At 36.2% G+C, this 26,834-nt stretch overlaps 1 protein-coding gene across 2 annotated transcripts in view; it reads right to left on the bottom strand.

The window, feature by feature from the left end:
• The window catches only part of LOC143881555 (Vps51/Vps67 family (components of vesicular transport) protein), a 35,671-nt gene extending 11,724 nt beyond the window's left edge, over positions 1–23,947 (bottom strand). Inside the window, exons 1-13 of one of the 2 annotated variants that reach the window (XM_077384685.1) lie at positions 23,580–23,947; positions 21,144–21,283; positions 17,160–17,214; positions 16,966–17,073; positions 16,221–16,319; positions 16,024–16,101; positions 15,834–15,911; positions 12,254–12,421; positions 10,846–10,946; positions 10,644–10,711; positions 9,104–9,177; positions 8,600–8,666; positions 3,250–3,365 (exon numbers count right to left, since the gene is read on the bottom strand). In XM_077384685.1, coding sequence (XP_077240800.1) covers positions 3,250–3,365; positions 8,600–8,666; positions 9,104–9,177; positions 10,644–10,711; positions 10,846–10,946; positions 12,254–12,421; positions 15,834–15,911; positions 16,024–16,101; positions 16,221–16,319; positions 16,966–17,073; positions 17,160–17,214; positions 21,144–21,283; positions 23,580–23,744 — 1,317 coding nt within the window. In that variant the 5' untranslated portion in view covers positions 23,745–23,947. Of the gene's footprint in view, positions 1–3,249; positions 3,369–8,599; positions 8,667–9,103; positions 9,178–10,643; positions 10,712–10,845; positions 10,947–12,253; positions 12,422–15,833; positions 15,912–16,023; positions 16,102–16,220; positions 16,320–16,965; positions 17,074–17,159; positions 17,215–21,143; positions 21,284–23,579 lie in introns of both variants that reach the window. The other variant, XM_077384684.1, reaches the window with a different exon arrangement.
• Positions 23,948–26,834: the final 2,887 nt, after the last annotated feature.

Here is a 26,834-nt window from a genome sequence, read left to right as displayed (position 1 = left end):
CTTCAACTTGAAAAGAAAATGAGTCCAAGGCACCAAATCTCTTTCGAACATTTCTTCAAACATTTAGGGTGCATCTTGGAGAACAAGACGAAGGCCATACAAACCAAAAAATATAGAAGAGAGAAAATACGGAAATAAGACAGGGGGTTATAGATCTAGGGTTTAGGACAAAGACAAACAAAGAAGGAAATTATTGTTTTGCTTTTGGGATATTACGGCAAAGGAAATGGGATTTGCCAAATGCAATTAACAGATTATTGTTAATTGCAAGGAAAGAAATATGCGATTAACAACATATCTTATGCAAGACCAAGTTAATCGAAAAACCAAGGAAAAAGTTAATCGCAGAACCAAATCGCAAGAGATGGTGCGATTATTAATCGCAAGACAAAAAATATAATCGCGAGATGTTTGATACTTAATCTCAAGACCCATCTTGAGATTAGGGTTAATTGCAAGACCTATAATCGCGAGAAGAGTCTTGTGCGATTACTCAAGGTAATCGCAAGGGTTTGAAAATGTTAATCGCACAGAGTAATCGCAAGGAGGAGAGTGCGATTAACAGGGAGGAGATAATCGCAAGTATATATGATGCAATCACAAAGACATAGAAAAACACTTGCGATTAAAAGCTGCGATTAAACTTGCAATTAATAAGAGAGGAGATATGGAGGAGTGTTTCACAGAAAACATGAGAGAGGGAAAGACGAGAGACTTGCGAGAAAAGAAAAGGGTTTTGTGAGATATACACAGACGCTAAAATGGTTGCGGAAAAGGGTTGCGGAAACACACAGATACGAGAGAAAGATGATACGTGTAGTGAGGTGGGATAGACTCTTCTTCTTTAACTGAGGATTCGCCCAAGTAGGATAGACTCTTCTTCTTCTTTAACTGAGGATTCGCCTAGGTAGGATAGACTCTTCTTCTTCTTCTTTAACTGAGGATTCGCCCTTTGGCTCTGATACCATGTTAGAAATGGAGTCAGGGTAAGAATAGATGAAGAAGAAGAGGAGTAGAGAGATGGAGAGTCTCCACTAGGGAGCTCCTCATGTATATGATGTATATATATAGGCCTATATATAGGCCCAAATAGGGCATCCAATGTACAATGATATAAGCCCAAGGGGCATTTCAAATGACTACAATACCCTCTAATGTACACGTAATGCCTAAACTACACTCACACTATTCAACAACTACATAACAATTGGACTGGTGAATGGAATGAATATTATCAGTGAAACAGAGAGGAAGGCCCCTAGAGGGATGCAGGCTCAAATATCTAAAATTCTCAGCATATTTTAGTGGAGCAGAAATAGTTGTGTTTGCTGGAGAATACTAATCGTCGCGAACACAATGTGTTTTGGACTAACAGAAGTTAATCATATCAAGCACTAGTGTATAAAAGTCCCATCAAAGTATTAAGGACTAAGCTGAAGTTAACCATCGACAAGAATAAGAGGAATCACCAATTTGGCATGATTTGATGCCTCAAGATCTGGTTACAAAATCTAACACCATGTCACTAAACTGAAGTTAATCGCATGATTTGATGCCTCAAGATTTGGTTACAAACAAAATGGCGAAAATACAATACGAGCCGTCGATTTTCCCAATCTCTTGATCTTGAAGGATCAAGGGAAAAATCGGCACAAAAGCGAGGATCCAAACCCACTCTAGCCCGATAAGCGACTAGAGGGATCCTATCAACGATCCAACGGTCCAAAGAACCAAAATCTAAACCATAGATTTCCGATCAAGGAGATCTTTGCAATCAAAACCGTTGATCGGAAGATCAAAGGTCAAAATTAAATTACAAACATTAACACTACGGACCCTTAGTGGGGTCGGGCATTACATTCTACGCCCCTTAAAAAGAATTTCGTCCCCGAAATTCCACTTCTTTTTATTTAAATCTTTAGTTATATTACCGACCCTTGGCGGCGGCGGGCATTACAAATTTGCAGCCTTGTATCAATGGAATTTAGAAATGCACTTCCCAAGCCCCAATTTCAGCCTGTAACTGGAGTGTTTGAAGATACCAGAAGCAGTAAAGCAATTATTGATCTCCATGGCTGTTTCATGGTTGTACCATCAAAGCAATTATTACATTTTTCAAGCTGATTTCAGAAATGTCACATGTAATTAGCATGGCATGAAGCTGTTATGTTGGTAATTCAGAAGATCTCACAAGTATTTATAGGTACAAATTGATCCTACCCAAACTTCCAATATCTGGATATAACACCATACTTGGACATAACCATATCTATTTTCATGCAATTTAAGCTCATATACTATATTACATAGAAGCTTGAGAAATGATACTCACACCTTGTTTTGATAGTGGCACTCCAACTTTATTAACCACTTTTCTGATCGGCCACTCGGAGCAACCCCCCTAGTTCTAGACCCAGGAGTTCACTTTTCCGTATGAGCATTTGGTACATGTATAAGTACATGGAAGAGTGAGAGGGTCACCACTATTGAGGATCTCGCCCCTAATCTCAGATAGGTCGTCTGAGGGTTCACCGCGGTTCATTGTTATGAGCTGGGATCATTCATGAAGAAGCCAGCAAAGAAGGTCAGAGTCACCATTTGACTCAAATCCCTCAGAGTAGACTGACTGAGCTCACTTCAGATAAAAAGAAACGATTGTTGAAAGCAATCGTGTCATGATACCAGGATTTCTAAACTGGAGACCCGCAATGAACATCGGGATGATACTAGGAAATATGGTCTGAAGAATCTCTATAGTTGTTCCAAGTGTAAGGTAAAGAATGGACTGCCATTACTGAAACAAAGGAGTGTGGATATCAATCCCCTCCAAGCAAAAAAAAATGTTTTATTTACTATATCTCCCAAGTCACATACACACACTGATGGAGGCCATGCTGAAAATGCTTTTTCACATACATGGCATGTTACTTTAAACACCTATTGTCAAACTAATAGTAATAGTAGTACTAATAGAGTAATAGTAGTAATAATAATAATAACAACAACAATTGTAGTTTCTTCAGAATCTGTGCAGGGGATGGTACATAAGAACAAGTTAATCATGCTAAATTTGTATTATCCAAACACCCAAGGGGGGTTCCAGGTAGAAATGCAAGCCACAACCAAGCACTAATCTTGCTTGCTTTCTCAAACAAATATGAAGCTAGAGATAAAATATTTTATCATCAAATGATTATTGTTAGCCTTGTGATTTTAACATGTAATCTTTCATGGAGCCGCATTTCTTACTAGTAAGAGATCCATGCTGCCTTGAATCACTGCTTTTTTGCTGCTCTCCAAGGCAATCTGCAACGAGCTATCCTCCTCTAACTCCTCTTTCGGCCTAGTTTGGACTCTCGTGAGAGCTTCTGACAATTTCAACAAATCCAACATTAGAATATCTACGGCCTTCCAAAGTTCCAGGGATCACTTGCAGGCATGCTTTAACTGGTGAGATAAATATGCAGTGAAAACTTAGTTAAATGGAGTATGTTATATTCACTGGAGCAGAGATCAAGAACAACCACAATTTTTATCAGCAAAGTAGTATCAACTGGAGCAGAGATCAAGAACAAACACTGCTTTCTATCGGCAAAGTTGAAATAAAGTAGAAGTTTGTAGAATCGGTGGAATATATGCACACACACACACACATAGATATTAATAATAAAGAAAGAGTTGAACAATTCAATTTTATCTGCAATAAGGCAAGAACCTTATATAAGAACCTTATATACGCTATATAAGAAAGTAAAATGCCAATTGGAGATACCAAAGAGAAGAGCAAAAGTACCTTTTAAGAATACAACAAATGCAACACATATTATAGTTTTATTCAAAGTCATTCCTCGAAGAAACAAGAGCAGGAATTTGTCCCTGAGAAATATGTCCATCCCAAACCATCAATATATTGAACAAATCCAAGACCTGAATGTTACTCTATGTATGATTTGTTTTTTTTTTTTTTTTGATCGGTAAGCTGGGGTTAGGCGGACCCCTACCAGTATATTGATTAGAGAAAGATGTTACAATAAAAGGAAGAAGACGACGCCCCAATCCTTTGAACAATGGCTAAGGAAGGGGGCAGAACAAACAAGGACATGATACCCTTGATAATTGATATCAAAACTTAAAACAAGCACAACAAGAGAGAATACATGTGAACTATAGAGTCGGGCCCCATTATAGCCCCTAGTGGTCAAAGACTTCTTTCATCTTCTGGCTAAATCTTCTTGCTCTCATTCTTTTCCTCAGCTTCTCAACCTTTGGGGGTTTAGAAGTCCTTTGATGGGGAGTTTCTTTTTTCTTATGTTGGGCGTGATCTTCTTCACCATCTTCTCGTTTCTTCTCTTCTACATTCTCTGCTTCTTCATCAGAAAACTGATTTTCTGTATCATCGCTCCTTGCCTCATCGAGGTCCTCCGCTCCTTTCAGCTCCCTGATTTCATCAGGAATTTTTTTCAAGACATTGCTCTGAGGAGTGAAGGATGCATCGTCGCAATCAATTTCGGCAAACTTTCCTTTCTTTAAGCTTTGTGTGGCGGCAATGGAATCCTCAACTAGGCTTGGACCTTCAGGTTCAGGCTTATCCAGTAAGCTGAATGAATTAGACAATGCTAGGGGGACTGAGGGAATTTGAGAAACTTCTTTTGAAAGCTCCTGCTCTCCTGAGTGATTTTCCCTATTATCAGCTTCCTCATCTTCCAAAGCATCAAAGGGATTATGCAGGATAATTTCATTTGAGATCCTCTGATTTTCCAGGGAAGGAACCTGGTCTAGACAGGGGGAGAGGTCTAATTTCTCTGGTGAATTAGGAATGGTCTCTACGGCTGGGGCAATTTTGTTTTTTGGTTTCCTTACTTTTTTATCTTGGCTTGGTGGTTTATCAGGATCCTTTTGAGAGAGAGGACATCTTTCGGTATTATGACTAAAATCCTTGCAGTTTCTACAAGCGGATGGCTTCCATTCTTCATACTCAATTTGTTGGAAATGAGTACCTGTAGGAGTTTCTATTTGGATTACCTCAGGAAGCTTCTTTTCTGCATTGATCTCTATGCAGACTCTTGCATAGAGTAATCTTGATGCATCAGCAGTAGAAGTATCCATGTAGAGAGGGCGTCCGATCTTGCTTGCGATCTTACTTAATCCTCTGTGAGTCCAGAATTTGAGATGAAGACCCGGAAATTTGACCCATACAGGAATTTCAGTTAGCTTGAGTCTTTCCATCTCAGTTCCAGGGGACCACTTTTGAAGAATCAGTATTCTACCACCATAGGTGATAGGGGGGATTCGATGACCTTAGCCCAGTCTTCATCATTAGAGAATTTGAAGAGGAAGAAACCATGGTTTAGAGCGTAGAGCTGGAAATGGCCTTTGAGCTTCCACTTTCGGGTGAGGAAGTCTCTGAGGGCTAGATAATATGGCCTTCTGCCTAGGAAATATCCCACGAGGCAGTTGCTCCATTTGTCTTCAACTTCCTCGAAATCTTCCTCCCCTAAAACCAGTTTTTATTCATCTTCTTCCGCTTCCACATCTTCGAAAAAATCCAGAGAAGTTTGCTGGGGGTTGGTTTGAGCTCGAATGAATAGAGAGTTCCAACCTTTGATGTTGGCTTTTGCTTTCTCTTCACTCAGATGGTTTGCATTTACATCCTGATCCAGATCCTCCTTCTCCATTAAGGGCAGGAAACTATTCAGAGGGAGGTGGGTCCAACTTCCATTTGTTCTTGCATAAAAAGTGCCAATCTATTTTTTTCAGTGCTTATGAGGGATCGATTCTTAGTAATATGGATATCAAGGGAGCAGAACAAATTCCTCATTGCTCACATGGTTCTAATTGTTGGCCAAAACCGAAAGAAAACGCCCAACATATATCCATTTCCATCCCCACTAGAATGAAATTTTTCGATCAACATGTCAAAATTTCAACCAAAGTGCATAAAGAAGCTTGGAATTACACAGTTTTGCTTGTGCAAATGCCTTCACAAATTGTTGATCTGATGCATTTGCATATAAAATTATGAATTAGTGCATAAATATTTATTTTTCAGGGATTTAGTCTTGAAAATTGGAAAAAGTATATTTTTTGAATAAAAACTAATTGTATACGCATGTTAAATTCTAATTTTCTTATATGTCAGTTCTTCTTGCCTAATATACTGATTGTCCGAGTCAGTTTTTTTTTCATTTTAAAAATTAATTATTTAATTTAATTTTGTGAGAAAATTCTTCAAAAAAGAAAAGCTATATTTAAAAAATGAAATTTGCTAAGGCCCATCGCCAAAGGCTTTTCGCGGCTGGTCTGTCGCACTTCAGACCAGCCACCTCGTGAGTGGAGACAAAAGCTGTTGTCTTCATTCACGAGGTGGCTGGTCTGTCGTGCGACAGACCAGCCGCGAAAAGCCTTATGCGATGGACGCTAGCAATTCCCTTAAATATATATATATATATATATATATATATATATATATATATATATATCAGATACACATCTTAGCTTCTATTTTTTTATATGCAAGTTAGTCTTGCCCGGTACACCAGTTAATGCAGTCCAATTTTTTATTTCAAAAAATAATATTCAATTATTTTTATTAGAAAATCCTTTAAATTACCATCATAATTACTCTTGCAGCACAAGAGGGGGGTTTCGTACTAAAGGTCTGGGAGAACCAAGTTTGCGAGCCATAGATTGCAAAACAAGGTAAGAATCCCATCCCTAGTTAATTTTGTTCTTGAGAAAACCCAAAAAAATTGAATGCTTTTGATTTGAGAAAGATTAGGTTGGATCTGTAAGTGTTGGGAGAACTTTTTGATGGATCTAGAGTTCCTTGAGTGTGATCGCGCCCTTGGATCCCCATCGAACCATAGACCCTCATGTTTGGATCATTAAAAAGGAATATTGTGATTTGTGACCTGGACTTTAGTCATATCTCTGATCTTCGTCCGACGAGATTTCGGTGATTAAGTTGGGTTCGGTAGATTCCTCTCGTCGTGAAGATTCCATCGGACTCGACCTCGCGTGAATCGGAGGTCAGATGAAAATCTGGGAATTCGCGGACTTGGGAGAAAAACCCAGCAACACGAATTCGGACGCATGAAAGGTGTTCGAGCGCCCGAAAGCATGTGATTTGTGAAACCCAAAAACAAGATTTTGGAGCTTGATCTCAGAGGCACCCAAATGGGTCGCCCGAAGAGGTGTTCGGCTACTTGGGCAATCTGAATTCGTGGACTATGTTTTGGATTTTGAGATTTGATCTCTATGTTTCGGCTTATGTTCCGAAGCCCTTTAAGTGATGAAAAGTGAACGGTTCGTATTAGGTAATTGGCTCTTAAGGTGAAATTGAAGGAAATACTTGCGATATAAAGGTACGTAATTTCGTACTACTTTGGTGAATTGACCTTCGATTCCGATGTGCACCCTTGTGTTTATACTATACCACCTCTTTGAACATGTGTAAACCTTTGTTTAACCACGAACGTCTGATTTGGGTCTTGCATGCTTAGTTTCCTTTATTTTTCAATTATTGAACCTTATGCTTAGTCATACTTATACCATTGTTATTGCAATGTATATGTACCTTCAAAACTTGGTACTTCTTATGAAATCCGCATTATAAATATGTGAAATTCTCAAGCGATAGACGTCTTTAATATTGAAAACCTTGTGGAAAAACCTTGTGGATCATTGCCATTCGACCTTTGGACTCTGTGAACCCTTTTGATATATGTGAACACTTCACGAGGAAACTTAGGATTATATGTGGACTATGAGGGCCCGCATCAATGGGACTAGTACATTGGCTATTTGGGCCATGTTAGTGGGACGATACGCTGGCCCTATCGACAGGTATGTGATGTGAGGAACTAGTTCCAACCCGTGGGCAGTCGATGTAAGCAATAACTTGCTTTTATTGCTTTTTGGACTAAGCCGATGACCCTGAAGTGGTATTGTTGTTTTCAGTTTGATCACCTTCAGTGACTCCTCAGTGCATGTGATTTTATTGATGTGACCCCCTTTGTGATACCTTGTGTGGATCATATTTCTCACCAACTGGTTGCACCTATTACGGATATGTGGACCCGATCTTAGTTTATCTCATGTGTACCTTTGCACCCTCTTTTATTCACTTGTCTCATTACCTTTGTTATCAGCATGCTTGACCCCACTATTGTAGAACGTTCTTATGTAGCTTCGGCTAACTGTGGTTTAATATTTTCAAATTTTGACCCTCATGGTGCGGACAAGGGAGCGGAGGCGTGATCCTTTGACTATTATATTAAACTTGATTCCTTTAGATTCTTTGGACAGTGAGTATTGTTTAGACATTGGTGAGATTATGTTATTTGATTATTATGGAAAGAGAGAGGGGGAGAGAGTTTAAGATTTGATTATTTGGATTGTGTATGACCTTTTAGTTTTTATACTTGATATGCCATGGATGGTTTTGGTATTGCTTATTAGCCTTGTATACTTGTAGGGTTCTCTTTGCAGTATACGGCGTTTCATGTCCCCAGGCCTTGTGCGTGTGGTTTGGGGGCGTGACAAGTTATGAACATAAAATATTTGTGGGATAATGTTGAAAAATAGTGAAAAGGACCACCTGAGACTTCTAGTAGAAGATGAGAGAACGAGTTTGCAACATATTGCCTGATAGCAGCACGAGCAGCCTGAAACAATTTAGAGCTCATTAGCATAATAAGTTCAGAACAAAACCTATTAACATGGAAGTGTTGTATTACCAATGCAACTGAAATACAGACAATGGTTGGAAAGCAATGCTGTTGTGGAGGAGTAGTAGTCAAGTGAAAAAAAAATAGATATTATATATTTATAATAGTTGCGAACACGAAAGGCGTTGCTGGAAATTAACCTACAATTACATTTTCAAACAACAAGTAAAATACGAAGTTTGGATCCGGAAGACCATGTTAAATAAGAAGCATCCATACATAGTTTAGAGAAATTGTTTATAAAATACTTTCTCACAAAAAAGAAAGCGATTCTGAGTTTTTTTTTTTTTTTTTTTAATGGTAGAGATTCTGAGATTTTTTTTTTCTCCATAATTATGAATAGAAGTCAAAACAAAAATATATGAAAACGAAACCTCCAAAGAAAAAGTGGGTAGAGCAGCCTCAGGTAATACTTCGTCCATAACTGTCACATCTGTCCAAATAACTCCTGCAAGCATCCCAGAATGCAATTTAAACTCAGGATTTTAAGTAAAACCATCCTATTGGAAGCATTTGAAAAACTATTTTACTATGTCATAAGGCACATCGTAATTTTTCCAGAAGCTGGAAGGAAAAGAAATTATAATGGGATGCTCTAGAGCTAAAGCAAACTTGAATGTCTACCTCAGTAAATGAATACAATTCAGAAGACAATGGATAAAAAAAAAAACTTCACAGGAATCTTGCACCGTAATTCATGACACATTAAGTAAAATCTTTTGTTCAGTTACTGAATAAGATTATTGTGCCTGAATAATCATACATACAAGCATGAAAAGAAACATGTTCAATTCTCTTTTTTGCTCCAGGGATAATTGAATTATTTAAGTTTCCAGGGTCACTGACTATTCGCAGCATCCAAGGAGTTTCTAGACCCCAAAATTCTGGTCAAACAAGAAACACAGGCAACAATCCTAAGGATTAGTATCCAATAAACGATTAAAGCAATGTCCTGAGTCCTGACTAAGTTGACATGAAAGAATACTTTCTATGGCTTGTGCACGCATAAAAGATGGACCAAATCAAATTTTCATTGATCTGAAATGTTATAAAGTATAAAGGGAATATCCAAAGAGGCAGAAGAGTAAAATTCCCATAAATATGAAAACCAATAATGATACGCTGGGCCTCTAGAAGTACACGGGTATCATAGCTGGAAATAGAAAGAAGAAAAAGGTACGCTTAAATTTCAACAAAAAAATGTGGTAGTTGCATTGCAAGAGGATTGGATTTACATTACAAAATCATGAACAGTTAGTGATGATTCAAAAGAATCTTGAAGGGTTACCAAGTCGAGTGACACATGCCAATGTTCATGATGCATCTTGGAAATCCTTTAAAAAATGCTGCATCTAGGATAGTGTTTTCTTTTGTCCTCCCAACTCTAGAGCAACTTATTCAATAGCATGTAAGAGGCCAAAAAAAGCCAAAAAGGAACCATGCAGGCCATGGCTACTAAAAATTTCCAATTAATAGAATTCATGAAGATGCAAAGATGCAGGAACAAGTTCAGGCAGGCGGTGAAACATTTTGACAGCCGTATTTTGCTCAGAAAAAAGGCCTTAATCACCACATAAGCATGTAGAAGTAATCTGACGGAAGCTACATAAATTAGAAAGAGAGATACAAAATGGAAACAGAAAGAAGAAAAATGGTGCATTCAGATTTCAACAAAAAATTGGTAGTAGCATTGCTAGAGGATTGCATTACAATATAAAACCACGACATTTTGGTGATGATTCAAAAAGAATATCATGGAAGAAAGAACTTGCGCATCATCCCAATAAAGGAAAAGGGTTCACTCATATTTCAACAAGAAACTGATAGTACCACAGGCAGAGGCATGCATTTAGAATACAAAAACATGAAGTTTCAGTGATGATTCAAAATATTAGTGTGGAAGAAAGAACTTACGCAGCATCACCAATAGATCTGATGAAAAAATCCTCTTCTTTATGTGGTGCTGAATGGTTCCAAAACGCCTTCAAGTACAATTTTCAATTAACCAAAATGAACAAGCTTAGCTGCATTTGTTGCTAATTTTTAAATACTTCAATCATGAAGAAGAGTTGTACTGTTAAAAATAAGTTTAAAAAATGGGATGGCTACAACATACTTGGTAAACAGGTCTCGAGAAAGTTCAATAAGCCTCCCTTCTGAATCAGGAAATATTATTCGATAAGCACGAACACTTGCGCAAAAGTCATCAAAGGAAGCCTAAGAGTAGGAAATAGAATTGGATGAACTAGCCTTCTGATGAATAGTTAATGCACGAAGATGTATCAAAATAAGGAAGACACAACTCAGCATATCAATGGTGGGAAATGATGACGTGAAAATCTTTAAAGTATATTAAATAAAAAAATGCTACACATGCAACCTGAGAAGTAAATAATAATCCTACTCAAAAGTTATGTTAATGGACAATTAGTGAAAATAAGGAGTAAGCCTCAAGGCAGCATGCCCTTAACACCACGAGGTGTGCCCCACAAGGTGTTCTGAGTGCAGGCCTGTGCGGTGCACACTTCATATTGGAAGCGGACGACTCACTGGCCTGTTTGCAATAAGGCATATTGAAGGAAACCAAGCATAAAAAATTGCATTTTTCATTATTTTTTCTTCTTTAACTCAATCAAAACGCCTTTATACAAGAAAAAAAAAAGATTTCAAGACTTGCAGGGCTAGTTTTGGGGGAACACTATTTTTCTTCATCAATCCTCAATTGTACAATGGAATCGAAATCCATCACTTATGGGTGATTTCTTTCATCAAGAGCCACCTTTTGGATCTGGAGTTTGTGGTAAATGAGCATCTAATGAGCAGAAAATATTATTTCCTAGCATTTTCTTCCTTTTATCTTCACTTCCTCAACCAGAATTCGATTTCTTTCAGTTTCTTTTGTGTTATTTGGAGTATTTTGGAGTGTATTGTGGTTGTGAATTTGTGATATTGAAGAAGAGAGGGATTTTTCGTGGGAATACACATGCGATGCAGCTGGGGACCAATCTATGGCCTGTGTTGCATGGATTATTTGCCTCCCATGCCGAATCCGTGAACAGCATGCGAATCGGACATGGATTCACGTGGGACACATCCGGATTCTTGTTGTAGCCGTGTCCCAATCACTTAAGTGGATTCCCTATCACTTAAGATTTTCGTAATAAACATGTGTGCCCATTTTAAGCACCTACAACTTAAATAAACCAGGTGATATTGGTGGAAAAAGACCGGTACCTCTCCTATAACTTAAGGAACTTAAAAGGCACCTAAAAATTAAAATTTAGACCTTAGGACGGTCCCCATCAAGAAAACATCAGAGCAATCCTAATTTTCACGATATTTACATTCTAAACTCAGATGTGCATGTATTTACATTCTAAACTCAGATGTGCATTCAAATTAAGGGATAAACGGAATAGTCATGGAAAACTTACAGTGTGTATGAAGTAACCTCTTCAGGTCCAGTTCCTAACATGCTTCTTAAAAAAGATAAGGTAAATCATATAAAAGCACAGAGATGCTACCTGGTTTGTGCTGAACCCAGAATGCATAGATGGAACTGAATCTGAAAGTGTTCCTATTTTAGAAAGATCATCAGAATTGGATGCAATAGATAGCTCTCTAGATTCAATCTGAAGTTCTGAGACAGACTGCTCCAACTTTTCAAGTAGCTTTGTCTTTAAGTTGTCCACCTGTCAAACGAATAAATTCCTGTTCTAGTTTGTACATCCTTTCTAATTGCATATAGAAAAAAGGGAAAAAAAAAGCTTAAGACATAATGCATCTAAAGTTAGGACAGTCATACTACAAAGAAGGCGGAGACATCTGGACTAGTTCCATAGTTCAAGAGCAGAAATATGAAGAAAGAAAAAAATAAAAAACCTTAAAAAAATGCAAACAAGAATGCTAAAAGTATACAGTTTCAGTTAAAAACAATCAACAGTATACGTATAAATACTGCCCTTAAGCTAAAGCAAGAGAATTCATTATCAGAAACTTGCAACTTTCAGTTAGTGATAGCTGAAAATATTTTGTACCCATTTAAATGGCCAAAGTTAACTGTCTTTTCGACAGTTGACGGTCATCCAGGAAAATGTACTTAAAATCATTCAATAGGATCTTACAAGAATAAAACACCTACAGCCCCCACGCCCCCTTCTTTTTGAAAATGTACTCACAGGTCCCCTTTCCAACCCTAATCTTAAAAACATCGCAGTTGTAAACCCAAATCCATGAGCATTCATTAACTATGCAAGAAAAAACGGTGGTTCCAAGCTATTAGAACGCCGATAGGGCCTTTTTTTTACAAGATTTAAAACTTGGACCAACAAAAACAGTTCTCTCAGTGCAAAACATCGATATGGGCAGGTCAAACATGAGAATACACAAGATCCTTTCAATTTTCAATCAATAAACTGAAAACTACTGATTGAAAAAATAGTAAAAAGAACAAAAATTTTAAAGCAAAAGCAACAAAATTAGTATCTTAATTTTTTTAGATACTAGAAAAAGAAAAAAGAAAAAGGAAATTTATAAAGAAAAAACATATCATATTTCGCAAGCAAAAATGAGAAATTTTATAAATAAAAAAAAACAAAACACAAAAAAGGGAAATAAAGAAATTTTTCAAAGATATATTTTCTTCATTTTTCACATAATTTGTACAAATATTATTCTTTAACAAAATAATTAAAATAATTTTATAGATTAACCATGAAAAAACTGATATTATCTCTTGTTCAAGGAAAGGCAAAAACATAAGAAAAATTGTCCTAGCTGTTTAGAAAATTGTCAATGAAATGTCAAATTCAGAAAAAAAAGAAAGAAAACAACCATTTCCTACTTTCTAAAAAGTAATGACCTCAAAACAAACTAATCAACCAAACAACTCTCACCCTTCCTGTTTCTCTCAACCTACAGCAAAAGATAACTAGCCTCGTATTAATTCAAGCCTAAATGTGCCTTGTTCTTCACATTTTAAATCCTTTCTTCTTCTTCTTCTTTTCACATTTAAGACCCTAGCTAGTGTTTACTTTAAAAGTTCCTATGTTTATGATGATTCCAGTTGCAAATGGAAAACGGTGAACCAAAAAACTTCATTAATGTGAAAAAAAAGTTAACCTATACATTATATCCCTGAGAATGTAATAGCAGCTGCTCTATGTTACCTCAAACAACACACTGGAATGGGTTGTACAAGATTTCACTAGTCGACGAATCCCTAAAAGCATCCCTTATATTAATGGCATCTTAAAACAAGAATTGTCTGCCATTCAAAAAAAAAATGAATTGCAAATTAAAGGTCTAAATGGTCCATTGATGTGACCATGAATATGTGTAAAGTCAAATGGTCTTTAAAACATCATATATTAGAGCATGGACAAGATAGATTTCCCTTCCACGTTTTCTCCGGAATTTCCCATGGTATAAATTGTCCTCAACCAAATTTCTCCACCATTACCAGTTAAATATGGATGAAACTTGGTTATTAGAAAATTTATGCAACATGTACTTCTCAACGATAATATTTTCCAAATATGAATAAGGGAAAACTAACAAACCCCATTGTCTAAGTTTATGCAACACTCCCCTATATTTTGGATAAAAATCAAAAGATTCACCTACTAATTTGTTTTACCTCTTTGAACTGTTATTTCTTCCACTATGATTTGTCATTTAAAATGAAATCAATATTTTCTTGCAAGATAATTTATTCTGAAAGCAGTTCTTAATAAAGGTTTTGAAGATTACAAAGCCCAGTTGCCAACCATATGCATGGAATGGCTGTGTGGTGATTGAGGGACAACCAATAGACATTATGTGTAACAAGACATGCCTCGCATCGGAAAATGGACTTTGATACTTGATGAATCTAGATTCACCATCATCCCAGCTTGGATAGGTCAACATCAAGTAGGTCCCATTGTGGATGGCTCACTGTTAGAAGAATTTCTATCAAATGATGCTAACCATCAACCTATGAAACAAACAAACAGTTCAAAATGAAAAATCCACTTCCCCAGTTGGAAGTCGAAGAATAAACAGTTATGACCAGCCAGTCAATGCATTTCTTTCATGATGATCAGACATGGTGGGCCTAGATCAAGCTTCCTCATCATTCACCAAAATCCATACCACACAACCAAACTCCTCTTACCAAAAAAGCTTATATTAAATAACTATTCTTTGAAAGCCCAATCAACTTTGCTAATTTTTAAAAGGGTAAAATTGAAAGAAAATGAGCTATTAATTTAAAAAAATTGAAAGAAAATGTATTTAAAAGTGAAATTAGAAGTTTTTGGTAGATTAGAGGAGATTTTGGTAATAATGTAAAAGTCAATGGAATTTTGGTGGAGAAACTTCAGTCAAGGGGGTATTTCGTAGTAATTCCCAATAAATAATTATATAATAATTCTAGAATTATATAATAATTCTAGTAATTTCAATGATTATTTTTTGAGTTTATATCTCAAATCTTAAATAAAATAAGATTGAATTTTTGCTAATGCACAATGCCGTACTATTTTATTACTTGGATTGTAGTTAAGACATTGAGGCTTTTGTTTCTCAACCTTGAGGTCGCAGGTTCAATCCCAGCTTATCTACCAAAAAAAAAACATTAGGATGCTTAGTAATCTAGGATAATGAAATATAGAAAACTAATTGCTTCTAGGAGCCCAGTTTCACATAGAATCACATACAATAACAGCTAAAATGGGTGTTTTACAAACATTATAGCTAGGATTATGTTCCATAATCATATTCAGTCATGCAACAAACATTTTCTTAAACATACATCCTATGACTGGGTGAGACTTATTCTCAGGTCATCAACATCAACATTGTAATTCTAGGACTTGAGATATTAGAGGCTACAAGGGTAATTGGATTTAATAGGCTGAAGAACCTTTCTATGAAATGATAAAGAACAACATAGAAAAAGCAGTCTGTGAGGCCACAAAGATTGTCTAAGAACTTAAAATAATTTTGTTTTTATCAAATACCATAAAGGATAATCCTACTTACAAAACATTTCTAATTTACGAACGAATAAAACTAGATGAATGGGAAAGAAAAGGCGGTAAAAGAGGATGAAGGACCAACCGGGAAGTCCAACTGTTTAAGAAGCACTACGGCCTCTGCTCTTGCAGTTATAGGTTCAGAATCTGAGTAAAGCTTTGCCTGAGGAAAGAAAGAAAAAATATAAATTATGATAAGTTCAAACAAAGAATATCCTCAAGTAAATATACTCCATTGTAACTAACATCAAATAAAATAGGAAAGGAGAGCATACCTGCAGGTTTTTAACAATTGTAGCCATAGCTTCATCAGACGCTTTCTTACAATCTTGAAAGGATGAATCCCCATAAGCCTAGAAGAAGAAACCATAAAGAGCCTCAACACAAGATAACAAAGACTTCACCAAGTAAAAAAGGGAACCACCATAAGGATGGACTTCAACAATCAAAAGAACCAAGGATAGAAATTAACCTCAAAAATTGGCATGGCCCCAGTAAAAAACCTCACTGCATCTGTATATGCTTCTGATTTGATACACTTTCCAAGTTGAGTAGGAAGATCATATATGAACTGCACTTTTCAACAAAAAATAAAATGTATAGTAAACCATACAGGAAGGCATAAAACAAAACTATGCATGCATAACACAAGTGCCAGAGCTAAAACAATGAGACACTAACAAAGATTCACAGTGGACAATTTTTGTCTTCACCACACCTTATTAATGTCCATAGTATGTTCTACTAGTAACTTCCGGTCATTTTAGCTGGTGCAAATTTCGAGTCTGCACTGTTCACCTATGCAAATGGTGTGTTGTTGGATCAGTATTTAATGGACAATGTTATCGTTTCAATGCCACAAGTTATCCTTATGGCTAGGTCAAGCTACAACTTGATGACAGATTATAGATTTGATGGCATTTCATTCAATGTTATGGGCTGCAAAATACTAAGAATATTAAAACTCGTAATATTTATTGGAAATGATAAGATTGTCCATTAAAAACTTGTTTCAATAAAAAAAACTTGTTGGATGTAGAGAGTTTCTTACTCACCATAATAGTTTATCTAAAAATAATAATTTCCGCAAGGAGTAACATCGCTATCATTACATGCAATTAATGGCACCAATAGATGGATAATCCAGAAATTCATTCAAAAGAATAATAAATTAAAAAAGTAACAATAAAAGCAAGCTTTAAGGTTCAATTTTACACCTGAACTTTACGAAGAAGGTTTCGTGTGCGATGCAATTTTTCTATATGTTCTCTCTTTTCAACAAGAGAAGTATTAACTCCATCACTTCTTGATTGGACTGACATAATCTGAAACAGTAGGTAAACAAAGATGAATACTGTCTGATGTAAATTAAAAACAATAATAAATGATAAAATAGGGATCCTCCAAACACCTTCTCAAGAAGCTTCTCCATATTTGCTTCCATGCCAACAATATTACTTTTCATCCTGCAAACATAAAAAATTGAGCTACCATTATTACATAAAGGTACCTCATAAAACATCAATGTCATTTACCAGAATGTTGGAAAAATCTACCCAACTAAAACACAAATAACTACTAAGAATTCTCATTGTTTGCTAGAAACACCTTGGGGAGGTGGCAAACGTGGAAACACATTTCTGAAACGTGAAGGAAAAATAGGGGTTACGATTCCAAAACACAAGAGAAACATGTGGGAAACATATGAGAAACTAATGGAAAACGTGTGTGAAACGCATGAGAAACGTATGCAAAATACATAGGAAGCGTATGTGAAATGTACCGTATCTATACCTCTAATTTAAATAAAATTATGAAAAAAATTATAAATGCTCATATTTATGCATAAAGCTCTTAGAAATTTGAAATTAATAAATTCCAAATCTACGCACAAATACACAAAAACTCATGGAAATACAAATAAAAAGAAAAAATTGTGTTAATAAGATTAAAAAAAATAAGTAAAATAAAAATAAAAACATATTAGGTGCATTTCTATTACGTATTTCTCTCGTATTTATCTTGTGTTACATATGGATGTCCCTTGACGTTTCCCTATCGTTTCTGAAATGTTTCTAATGTATATCTGAAGAAGTTTCTTAATACATTTCTTATACAATTTTGAATTTTCTATCGCGTCCTCTTTTCTCGTTTCTCCTCGATTTTTTCTCGCTTTTATTGCTTCCATTTCTCGTTTCGCTTCCCGAATTCATTTCTTGACCTGGTAACTATGATAATTGACCAGGTAACTATGATAATTTTTCATAAAAAACTAGGAATTTAAAAGATCCAAAATGTAAACAGTGGGAGAATCTTGCAGAAACATGCAGCTCTAGTTAATTGAATTATATCATACCGGAGAATGTTACCTTGCAGAAACATACGGTCCTACAGCCCGTATTCAAAAGAATGTTACCCGGCTGTTCTCCATTCTTTCCCTACTTTTGAAGTTCAAGGAAGCCATCATTATGGATGAAATCTGGTGCAAGTGGCGTAAAAGACTCTGCTAGTGGGAAGATTCCTGGCCAGCACCTAACTCCCTACTTTGAGGAGGATGCGAGCTTGAGGACAAGCTCCAATCAGGGGTGGGGGAGGGGAAATGATGAGGACATAGCCTTAGTTGAGCAACTTGAAATTCAAGAGGATATGATTACTTTCACCTAGGCAGCGAGAGGATATGATTGTTTTTATATCATGTACTGGAATTTCAAACACAACAACCTTATATGAGCTCCATGAGTTGGCAAGTCAACTAGACATGAGATGGCCTTTTTTCCACATCATCCCAAGGAATTAGTTGGCTATCAGTTGTCCATGAGTTGTCACTAGCTGTCATGACAGTTGGGAGTGAGTTGGCAGCCACTAGAGGGTTGTGATCTCCTCTATAAATAGAGGATTGTTGCAATAGGTTGAGGAGTTTTAGAATTTTGGACTTGAAGTGCCTTGGAGAGATTCCAAGTGAGGAATGTTTCCTCCATTGGAGATTTGGATGGTTCTGGGAGTAAGTGACCTGCTTTTCTCCTTTGGTTTATGTTTGAAATCTAGTCAAATGTAAGATTATATCCCTTCGATGTGGTTTATTCTTGTGGCGTAAAATCGCACAAAGATCTGTAAATCCACCTCCATCTTAGAGCACCATTTCTGATATCTTTGCGAATATGCTTCTCGTGTTTCTGCTTCCCTTACATTCGAGTTTCGATCAACAAATGAAAGGTTAGATCGGCTGAATTTTAGAAGTTAATTTCTATTTTGCTTAGTTCAGTTCTATGATTCTTTTACAGATCTTTGTTGTTGCATTTCTAAAATACATTTGTAGTTCTGCTGTAATTATAGATTTGCGGAAATTAAGTTCCAGATCTGCTGTAATTTTGAATCCAATTCTATCCATGTGATTTTCATCCCCTTCAAAAGTCATTCTAGATCGCTCTATGTTCCTACTTGTTTTCCTCAAACCGTGATTTACAAGTTCGTATCTGTGTAACTCGAATTCAGTTGTGACTGAAAATCCCTTTAAGAATTCTGGAAATATCTGTAAAATTCAGATCTAGAAGAAATTCATTCAAATCTGTTTTTTTTTTTAATGAATTCATTCACATCTGTTACAGAGAATCTGAAACTTGTTAATTCAGATTCAGATCTGAGATTGCATGAGCGCAAATCAGTTTCATGCATACAATTCCAGATTTTGGAGCAGGATCTATGTTTCCTCGAGATCTAGCTGCTAATAGTCAAATCTACATTGAGATCTATTCTTTCCAATCCACTTCAGTACCAATTTAAGTTGGTTCCTGTTAATTTTTCTGAGCGAAAAACACATCTTATCAGGAGTAGATCTATCACATCAGACTAACACATCTTATCAGAAGTAGATCTATCACATCAGACTTGTAGAGCAGATCCTGAAGACTCAATCCTGGAAAAGTTGAGATCTGTCGAAACTAGTGAGCAGATGCCAGTTCATCTAATGTGGATCTGAATTGAAACCTCTCGTTTAGATATGATCCACATTAATTCCCTAAGCTCCTTAGGGCAAGTTGGGCATGATGTCACATCTTCCACCTACCAGGTGGTGTTTCAATCGTGTAATACCCCAGTTCCTATCCTCTTGCCACAATAATTGCATATGGTCTTCTACGTGTTGCCATTAGGTCGTCCATGCTGCCAACTAATATCTTTAGCATCATCCACACCCCCATCCTGACAACGTAGTGCCATGGTGATAATGAAGGTTTTGAAAGATTGAAAGGTTAGAATCATCCTATGAAGAGGCCCGACAAATGAACGGTTTAAATCATCCACACAGTTCAATTGTTCCTATGCTGATTGGGCGTCCCATGTGTAAGATAACGACCCACAAAATTCATGCGGTTGTGATCGCTTTTTTGTGAATTTCGTACCTTTATTACTCCATCTACTCTACATTATGGAGACAATAAGAGTACCTTCAAATCACCACTACTTCAGTTTTTAATGAGCTGATGAAGCATATTGAGGTGGATTGCCACTTTATTCATTAATTTTAATCCAGATGACTGATTACGCTTCCTTTGTCCAGCCTTCACAACAATTAGCAAATATCTTCTACAAAGGCATGACTCACACGACATGATTTCTTGATTCGCAAATTGATACTTTATGACCCAATGCTTCAATTTGAGGGGGAATGTAAAGGGTAGCTTAAGTGGACACTTGTCTACACACTTATATGATGTATATAAGTTGTGTGGTTTGATATTATATATATATATATATATATATATATATATATATATATATATATATATATATGTGTGTGTGTGTGTGTGCATACCGTGTATGCAAGTACATAAGTTATGTAGGTTAGATTACTTTTATGCCCTTCAGTTTTGTACAGCCCCTAGGCATATCATGTAATTTATAATTTGCTTTATATTGAGTATATAAGGGAGAGGAAACAAGTTGTGAGCCCAGAATTGAACTCTTGCATCCTCAAACAGCTTTCTCCCTCTTTCCTCTTCTCTTCTTCTCTTCAGTCTTCCCTCTCAAATTCAAGAAATCTTGACAAAAACATCAACACCGCTTACTGAAAAATACTTGGAATTGTAAAAGACGACAATATGAAGCCTGATATAAAAGAAATTAGCTCGAGATTTTGACAAACTCATATACAAAAAACTTTAAATAAATATGTGTGTACATGTCAATAATATATGCCATATAATTCTTACACTTGTAAGCAAATACATCATCTATGTACACCTGGACATGGAGAAAAGCAAACTACTGAAATTGAAAACCTCTCTATGAAAGAAACTTCACAAAGTGATAAAAAACACACATCTAGAATTGAGAAGCAAGCAATGGCAATCAAAGAAACAATCAACAATTTTATATCAAGGCATGGACACTAATTCACCTTTTAATTGTGTCTGTGGCACTGATGAATTTGTTGTAATTTTCATACACTAACATTTGCAAGTCAGTATCGAGATTCTTGATTTCAGCAGCCATTTCAACATGTCTCTGAAGAAGTCCCTCTAAATTTGACTTCTGAACCTGCAAAGGGTACACAATAAAAAGCATGCTTCAATATGAGTTGTGAACCCAACCAATTTACTGGCTAACAGGTATCAATACTAAATTAGTGATTAGCAATTTTATAGTTTTGGGTACAAGTCACTACTCCGCAAAGGAGTTTGGCATTCACATCCTTATGCAATATATGTTTGATCCTATAACAAACCAATGGCTTAACATACTTCAGAAATCCAAAGATTCCGGATTAGGTGTCAATGTCATAGCTAATCCTTTTTTCAAAAGAAAAAAAAATATTGTTTTTTTTGTATTTTGAGAAAATAAAAGAAATATACATAGAAACAAAATATTGTGAATTTCACTTAGTAGCCAGAAAAAGAAAGCTCAAAGTGAGTTTCGCAGCACGAGACATCCTAAGCTGCAAAAGGAAATTAGTTATTCATGCCATGTATCAAAGCCTGTGATTGAGAAAATTCAGTTTGTTCTTTACTTCTTTAAGAGTGATATTTTGTTAATTACCAAGCACTGCAGTCAAAGGGAGGGTGCAATGGCAATGTTGTAAAGCTTAGAAATGGCCATGTTTCCTAGAAGACAGATAACAAGTTTGTACACTGCAACGTTGCCATTTCGAGTGAGCATTGTGCGCTTATGACTGGATGCTAGGTGACAGCAAATAGAAATCTTTTTTTCTAATCCACACCATCGTAAAATCCTCAAACCACCCAAAATCCACTACCCTCCGAAGCAATGTTCTAAGAGCATATGATATAACGGGGAAACGAGAAATAGGATCCAATATTAAGTCCCTCTTGAACTGAAGAGTAAACTGTCAGTGAACCATACACAAAAACAGAGAAATGAGTTGAAGACACAAGTTGTCATTCATCGGCCCTAACAATCACTAGATGTCTCCTGTGAAGCACATATTCCAAGAAACACTAGTCGAGGTGATCATAAGCCTTCTCCATTTCAATTTTGAGACCAAATCTGGTCAAGTCCAAACATTATCTTTCATTTGTCTTCTAAACAATCATATTAAACTATCAACTCTTTATTAAGAACATAAAAGAACTTGAAAATCTTTTTGCAAGAAAATTTCAATTTGAGTTATTTTTCCATTATTTCAAGCTTACTTCACTTCATGATCACATAAAGTACAATTACAAGTATTATCTCCACTTCCATTGTCCTTTTGTTTGCTTAGAATTTCTTTTGAAACCTCGAAATATGATATCTTTCATCAGACTCTTTGTTTATCGTGCTAATAATATCTCAGTTTGAGCTAAACTTCCACTGTCCCAAGCGTGCTTGACTAAGCTATCACATATTATATAGCCAGTTGTTCATCAAATTTTCTTACGAGCATCAAATATAAGATCTTTCATCAAATCCTTCATTTTCCATGCCCACAAAATCTTGTTTAAAGTTGAAGTTCATTATTTCAAGATTACTCATTTTTCTTATAACAGAAACTTCAGATTCAATTGCTTAGAGAAGAAACCAGTGGAGAAAATCTCAAAATTCAAATGCTTAGGCACCATTTGGACTACATGAATTTTTTGGAAAAGTTTGGAAACTATTTTTTTTCCAAATTTTCATGCTTTTTCATTGTTTGACTGCACGTGAAAAAAAAAAGTAATTTGAACCACCAAAATTAAACTTTCTTTTACAGGGACCTTTAATTTATAAGATGTCCCTAAAATATATCAGTTCCTTCTAAATTGTGGAAACAAAAAGATTTTCCTAAGAAAAAAAAATTCCTTCAGAAATGCTTTTCTTGCCATCCAAACAGGGACTAAAGTTAAACTAGAAGGAACAGAAGGTGATCCTTGGTCTCAGAAAACAAAACGCGATCCGACATTTATAGATCCATATACATAAAGAATGAGAAAAGATTACCAGAAATCCTAACTCACACAAAAAAACAATCTCCGACTAAAAAAACATAACTTTAACTACCTCTAACCAATTTTTACCTAGAGGACCTTCAATTCACGATAATATAATCTAAATTAACCATAACCATATAATTCCCCTCTAAAATGTGGAGAGGAAAAAATTTCCATCAGAAATGTTTTTCTTGCAATCCAAACAGGGTCAAAAGGTGATCCTTGGTCTCAGAAAACAAAACGTGATCCTACATTTACAGATCCAGGTACATAAAGAGATCGAAAAGCCTATCTATCATAAACCCTAATTAACACGGAAAACGATCTCCAACTAGTGAAAAATCGAAGATCAGAGAGAGAGAGAGAGAGAGAGAGAGAGGGAGAGGGAGAGAGGGAGAAAAGAGTAGCATAAACCCTAAGTGATGTACCAGAAGATCCATGTACATATCGGGATCGAATGAAGGAGAATTGATAGCGTCTAAGGACATGAATTTTGCGGAATGAGAGACGGCCATTGAAGGTTCGGGAGCGTAGAAACTCGAGAGCAGATCTCGCATTCTCTTCGCCTTGTCGTCCATTGGAGCATCCTCCATTCTCTCTCTCTCTCTCTCTCTCTCTCTCTCTCTTTGATTTTATGCAGGGAAGAGACTCCTGTGGAACTGTGGAAGGAGCTGTAATTGCAAATTTGGAAGCGGTAAGGGGTTCTAAGTGGTGTGTTTTTTGGGAAGATGATAAATTCGCACCCCTGTGGGATGATTCGCGCCCCTGGAAGGGGAATTGACGGCAAAAAGCGTCAAAGTCAGACTGTAACGCTTTTTGACGTCAATTGGAATCATCCTACATGAGATGACGACAAACTCGCACCCACTGTAGGATGATTCGCTCCCCTGTGACGTGAATTGGCGTCGGAAAGCATAAAAAAGCGTGCATTAGACTTTAACACTTTTTACCTCACTTCACATTCCAGGAGTTTGAATCATCCTGCAATGGGTGCGAATTTATTATAACCTTTTTTTTTTGTTTTCTTTTTTTTCCCGGGAGTCATTTTGTCACTTGCACGCCGATGAGGGGGCTTCAGAAGAAGCCCATGGGAAGCAAGATTCGGGCCCACATCAACAAAAATCCTTCAGCTGATCACACTTGTTTTTGGCTGATGATTTTTTCGCCCCATTATAGGATAATGCCCCCATTTTATCTTGATTTGACGTCAAAAAGCATCAAGTCTACCCACGATCCAGGTAAAAAGGGGGGCGCATTATCCTACAGTGGGGGCGAAAAAATCATCTCCCCTGTTTTGTTTTTTTTTTCCTAAACAAGCTAGATTAGGATAGGTGGACGCTTGCCCCATTTTCTAACAAAAGTGAGAAAGGATTAAAATCATAGTTGTTAGAGGAATTAGATCAAGCAAGAGGTTGCTTGAAGCACTACACCCAAGGTATCTAGTTTGGAATACCAAGTTTGTTGCCTCCAGCCCCTCTATATACTAGATACACTAGGGTTAATGACTGGATAATAGACTATAGCCTATGTAGACCCACTACACCGGTCCATTATCTTATTAGGCTTATATTACAACATATATGGGTTATATTATATGCCCAACAATCTCCTCCTATGTTCTACATATAGCACAATCCAATAGATAGATAGTTTGATGTTCAAATAAAATATTGAATCATCCACATCACCATCTCATAAAAAATCTGTAATCCATCTAAAAACAAGAAATACTTTTATGATTAACCAAGAGTTTTAGATATAATCTAAATTCAACCAAAAGGTACTTTCACATATAAGTGAACCCCACTGATCTTAGATGAATTTATTCATGGGGTATGATTCTCATTGAGATCCAAAAATAAAGTCCCACAAACAAGTGAACTTTATACATACTGAAATGAAGCATTATGGTCTCCGTAACTTTAGAAGATTTACTCATCAAGTAAGTCATCATCATCAAAGTCCAAATCAAGACAAGCTCCTCCTTTTCACCAATCCCTGTGAATTATCAAATATGGATTTCATAAAAATGAATCCAACCAAAATTATAAACATGAAAGTATCTAGTTCTACCTAAAGAAGAACTTAGCACAATTCCATAATTCACGAAAGTATCTAGTTCTACCTGAAGAACTTAATACAATTCCAAGATGGCTTAAAAAGTATCAGTATCACTCTCACCATAGGCATTATTATCAAGTTTCAATAAAGAACAATGCCTGAATAACTTCTTTTGCAAAGAACCATTACTAATTGTCAAGTTTCAATAAAGAACAAGACCAAATAGTTTATTTTGCAAAGAACTATTTCATGTTTCTTTTGCAAAGAACTATTTCATGTTTCTTTTTTGAATGTTACAGTCATCTTATCCATATTTGAGTTAAGATGTATCATCAAGTTTGGAATATACAACTTTTTTCCAAAAATGACATGTCATCAAATGTGGAATGACACACAACAACTGTAAACATCATCGAAACATATAAAGTGCCTATCTTGGCCAAAAGGGAGATTCGAAGATCCACATCTCCCCCACAGTTTTGAATATTCGATCTTTGGTCAGTCCCTTTGTAAGAGCATCGGCCATATTATCCTTCGATCTCACATCAATCAAAGTGATAATCCTGTGTTCAATGAGATAATTCGGCATGGCATGTTTCAGCCTAAGATGTCTCCTCTTACCATTAAAGAGTGAGTTCTTCACAATCATAATTGTAGCTTGATTATCAAAAAACACACTTAAAGAATTAATCCTTAACCGAGTCAATGGAATGTCCATAATCAGATTCTTTATCCGCTCTCCTCAAGTAACTGATTTAGAGAATTTGAGATCTAAATTAACCAATGAGAAATTAGTAGTGTGTGGTCCGTTTCTTGTGAGTGCAATCCATGGCAATCTTTCAAAACAAAGATGTATAGAAAGATGGTGCAAGTAGGTATGGATGATCTCGAACGATTCATTCGAATCGAAGATGAGAATAGAGCTAGGAATAACTTGGAGATGGTTAGACAGCCACACTCAGCTGCTAACACAGTGATATATCCCAATAACTTTCCTAAGAAATCCAAGTCACCTAAGAGTGATATTCCCAAGTTGGAAGCCAAAAAGACTGTCTTTAAAAAAAAAAGGGCTAGTGCTACAACTGTGAGAGATATGGTCACTTTGCTGCAGATTGTAGGCAACCTAAGATGGTTAAATCTGACACGCCATATAAGGAAGCTACTATGTTGGTAGACAAGGCTAAGCCTAAAAGTCTCACTGCCTTGTTGGGAAAAGTTAAGGCCAGTACTACTTCAGCTTGGTGGTTAGATACAGATGCCATTTGTCATGCTTGCAACTCAAATAAACTTTTCACTGGTGTTATAGAAGTAAAGGAGACTGGTACAGTGGTTAGTGGAGCAGACATGGAGGTCACTCACACTGGTACTGCGAACTTGGCCCTTTCTTCAAGTAAACAACTAACTTTATAAGATGTTTCAAGTAGTTACTATTATTTTGGTATATGCACTTCGTTTATGTGTGGTAGAGTAATTTTAATTGCTAACTCATACTATTTTTTGGTTGTGAGTATTTGATAGATTGTATGTATAGTTTGAGTTTAGAAAATGAGACTGTTAGTCAGTATAGTTCACCGTTAATTGATCCTAAGTTGTTACACAACTGATTTGGATATGTGAACTAT

This window comes from Tasmannia lanceolata, unplaced genomic scaffold (genome assembly GCF_043159265.1).
Source record: "Tasmannia lanceolata isolate RefF3 unplaced genomic scaffold, GAP_Taslan_0.1 ptg000007l, whole genome shotgun sequence".
In the NCBI taxonomy this organism is placed as follows: domain Eukaryota; kingdom Viridiplantae; phylum Streptophyta; class Magnoliopsida; order Canellales; family Winteraceae; genus Tasmannia; species Tasmannia lanceolata.
Note: the sequence above shows the minus strand (reverse complement) of the source record. Positions and strands in the feature narration are given on the sequence as shown.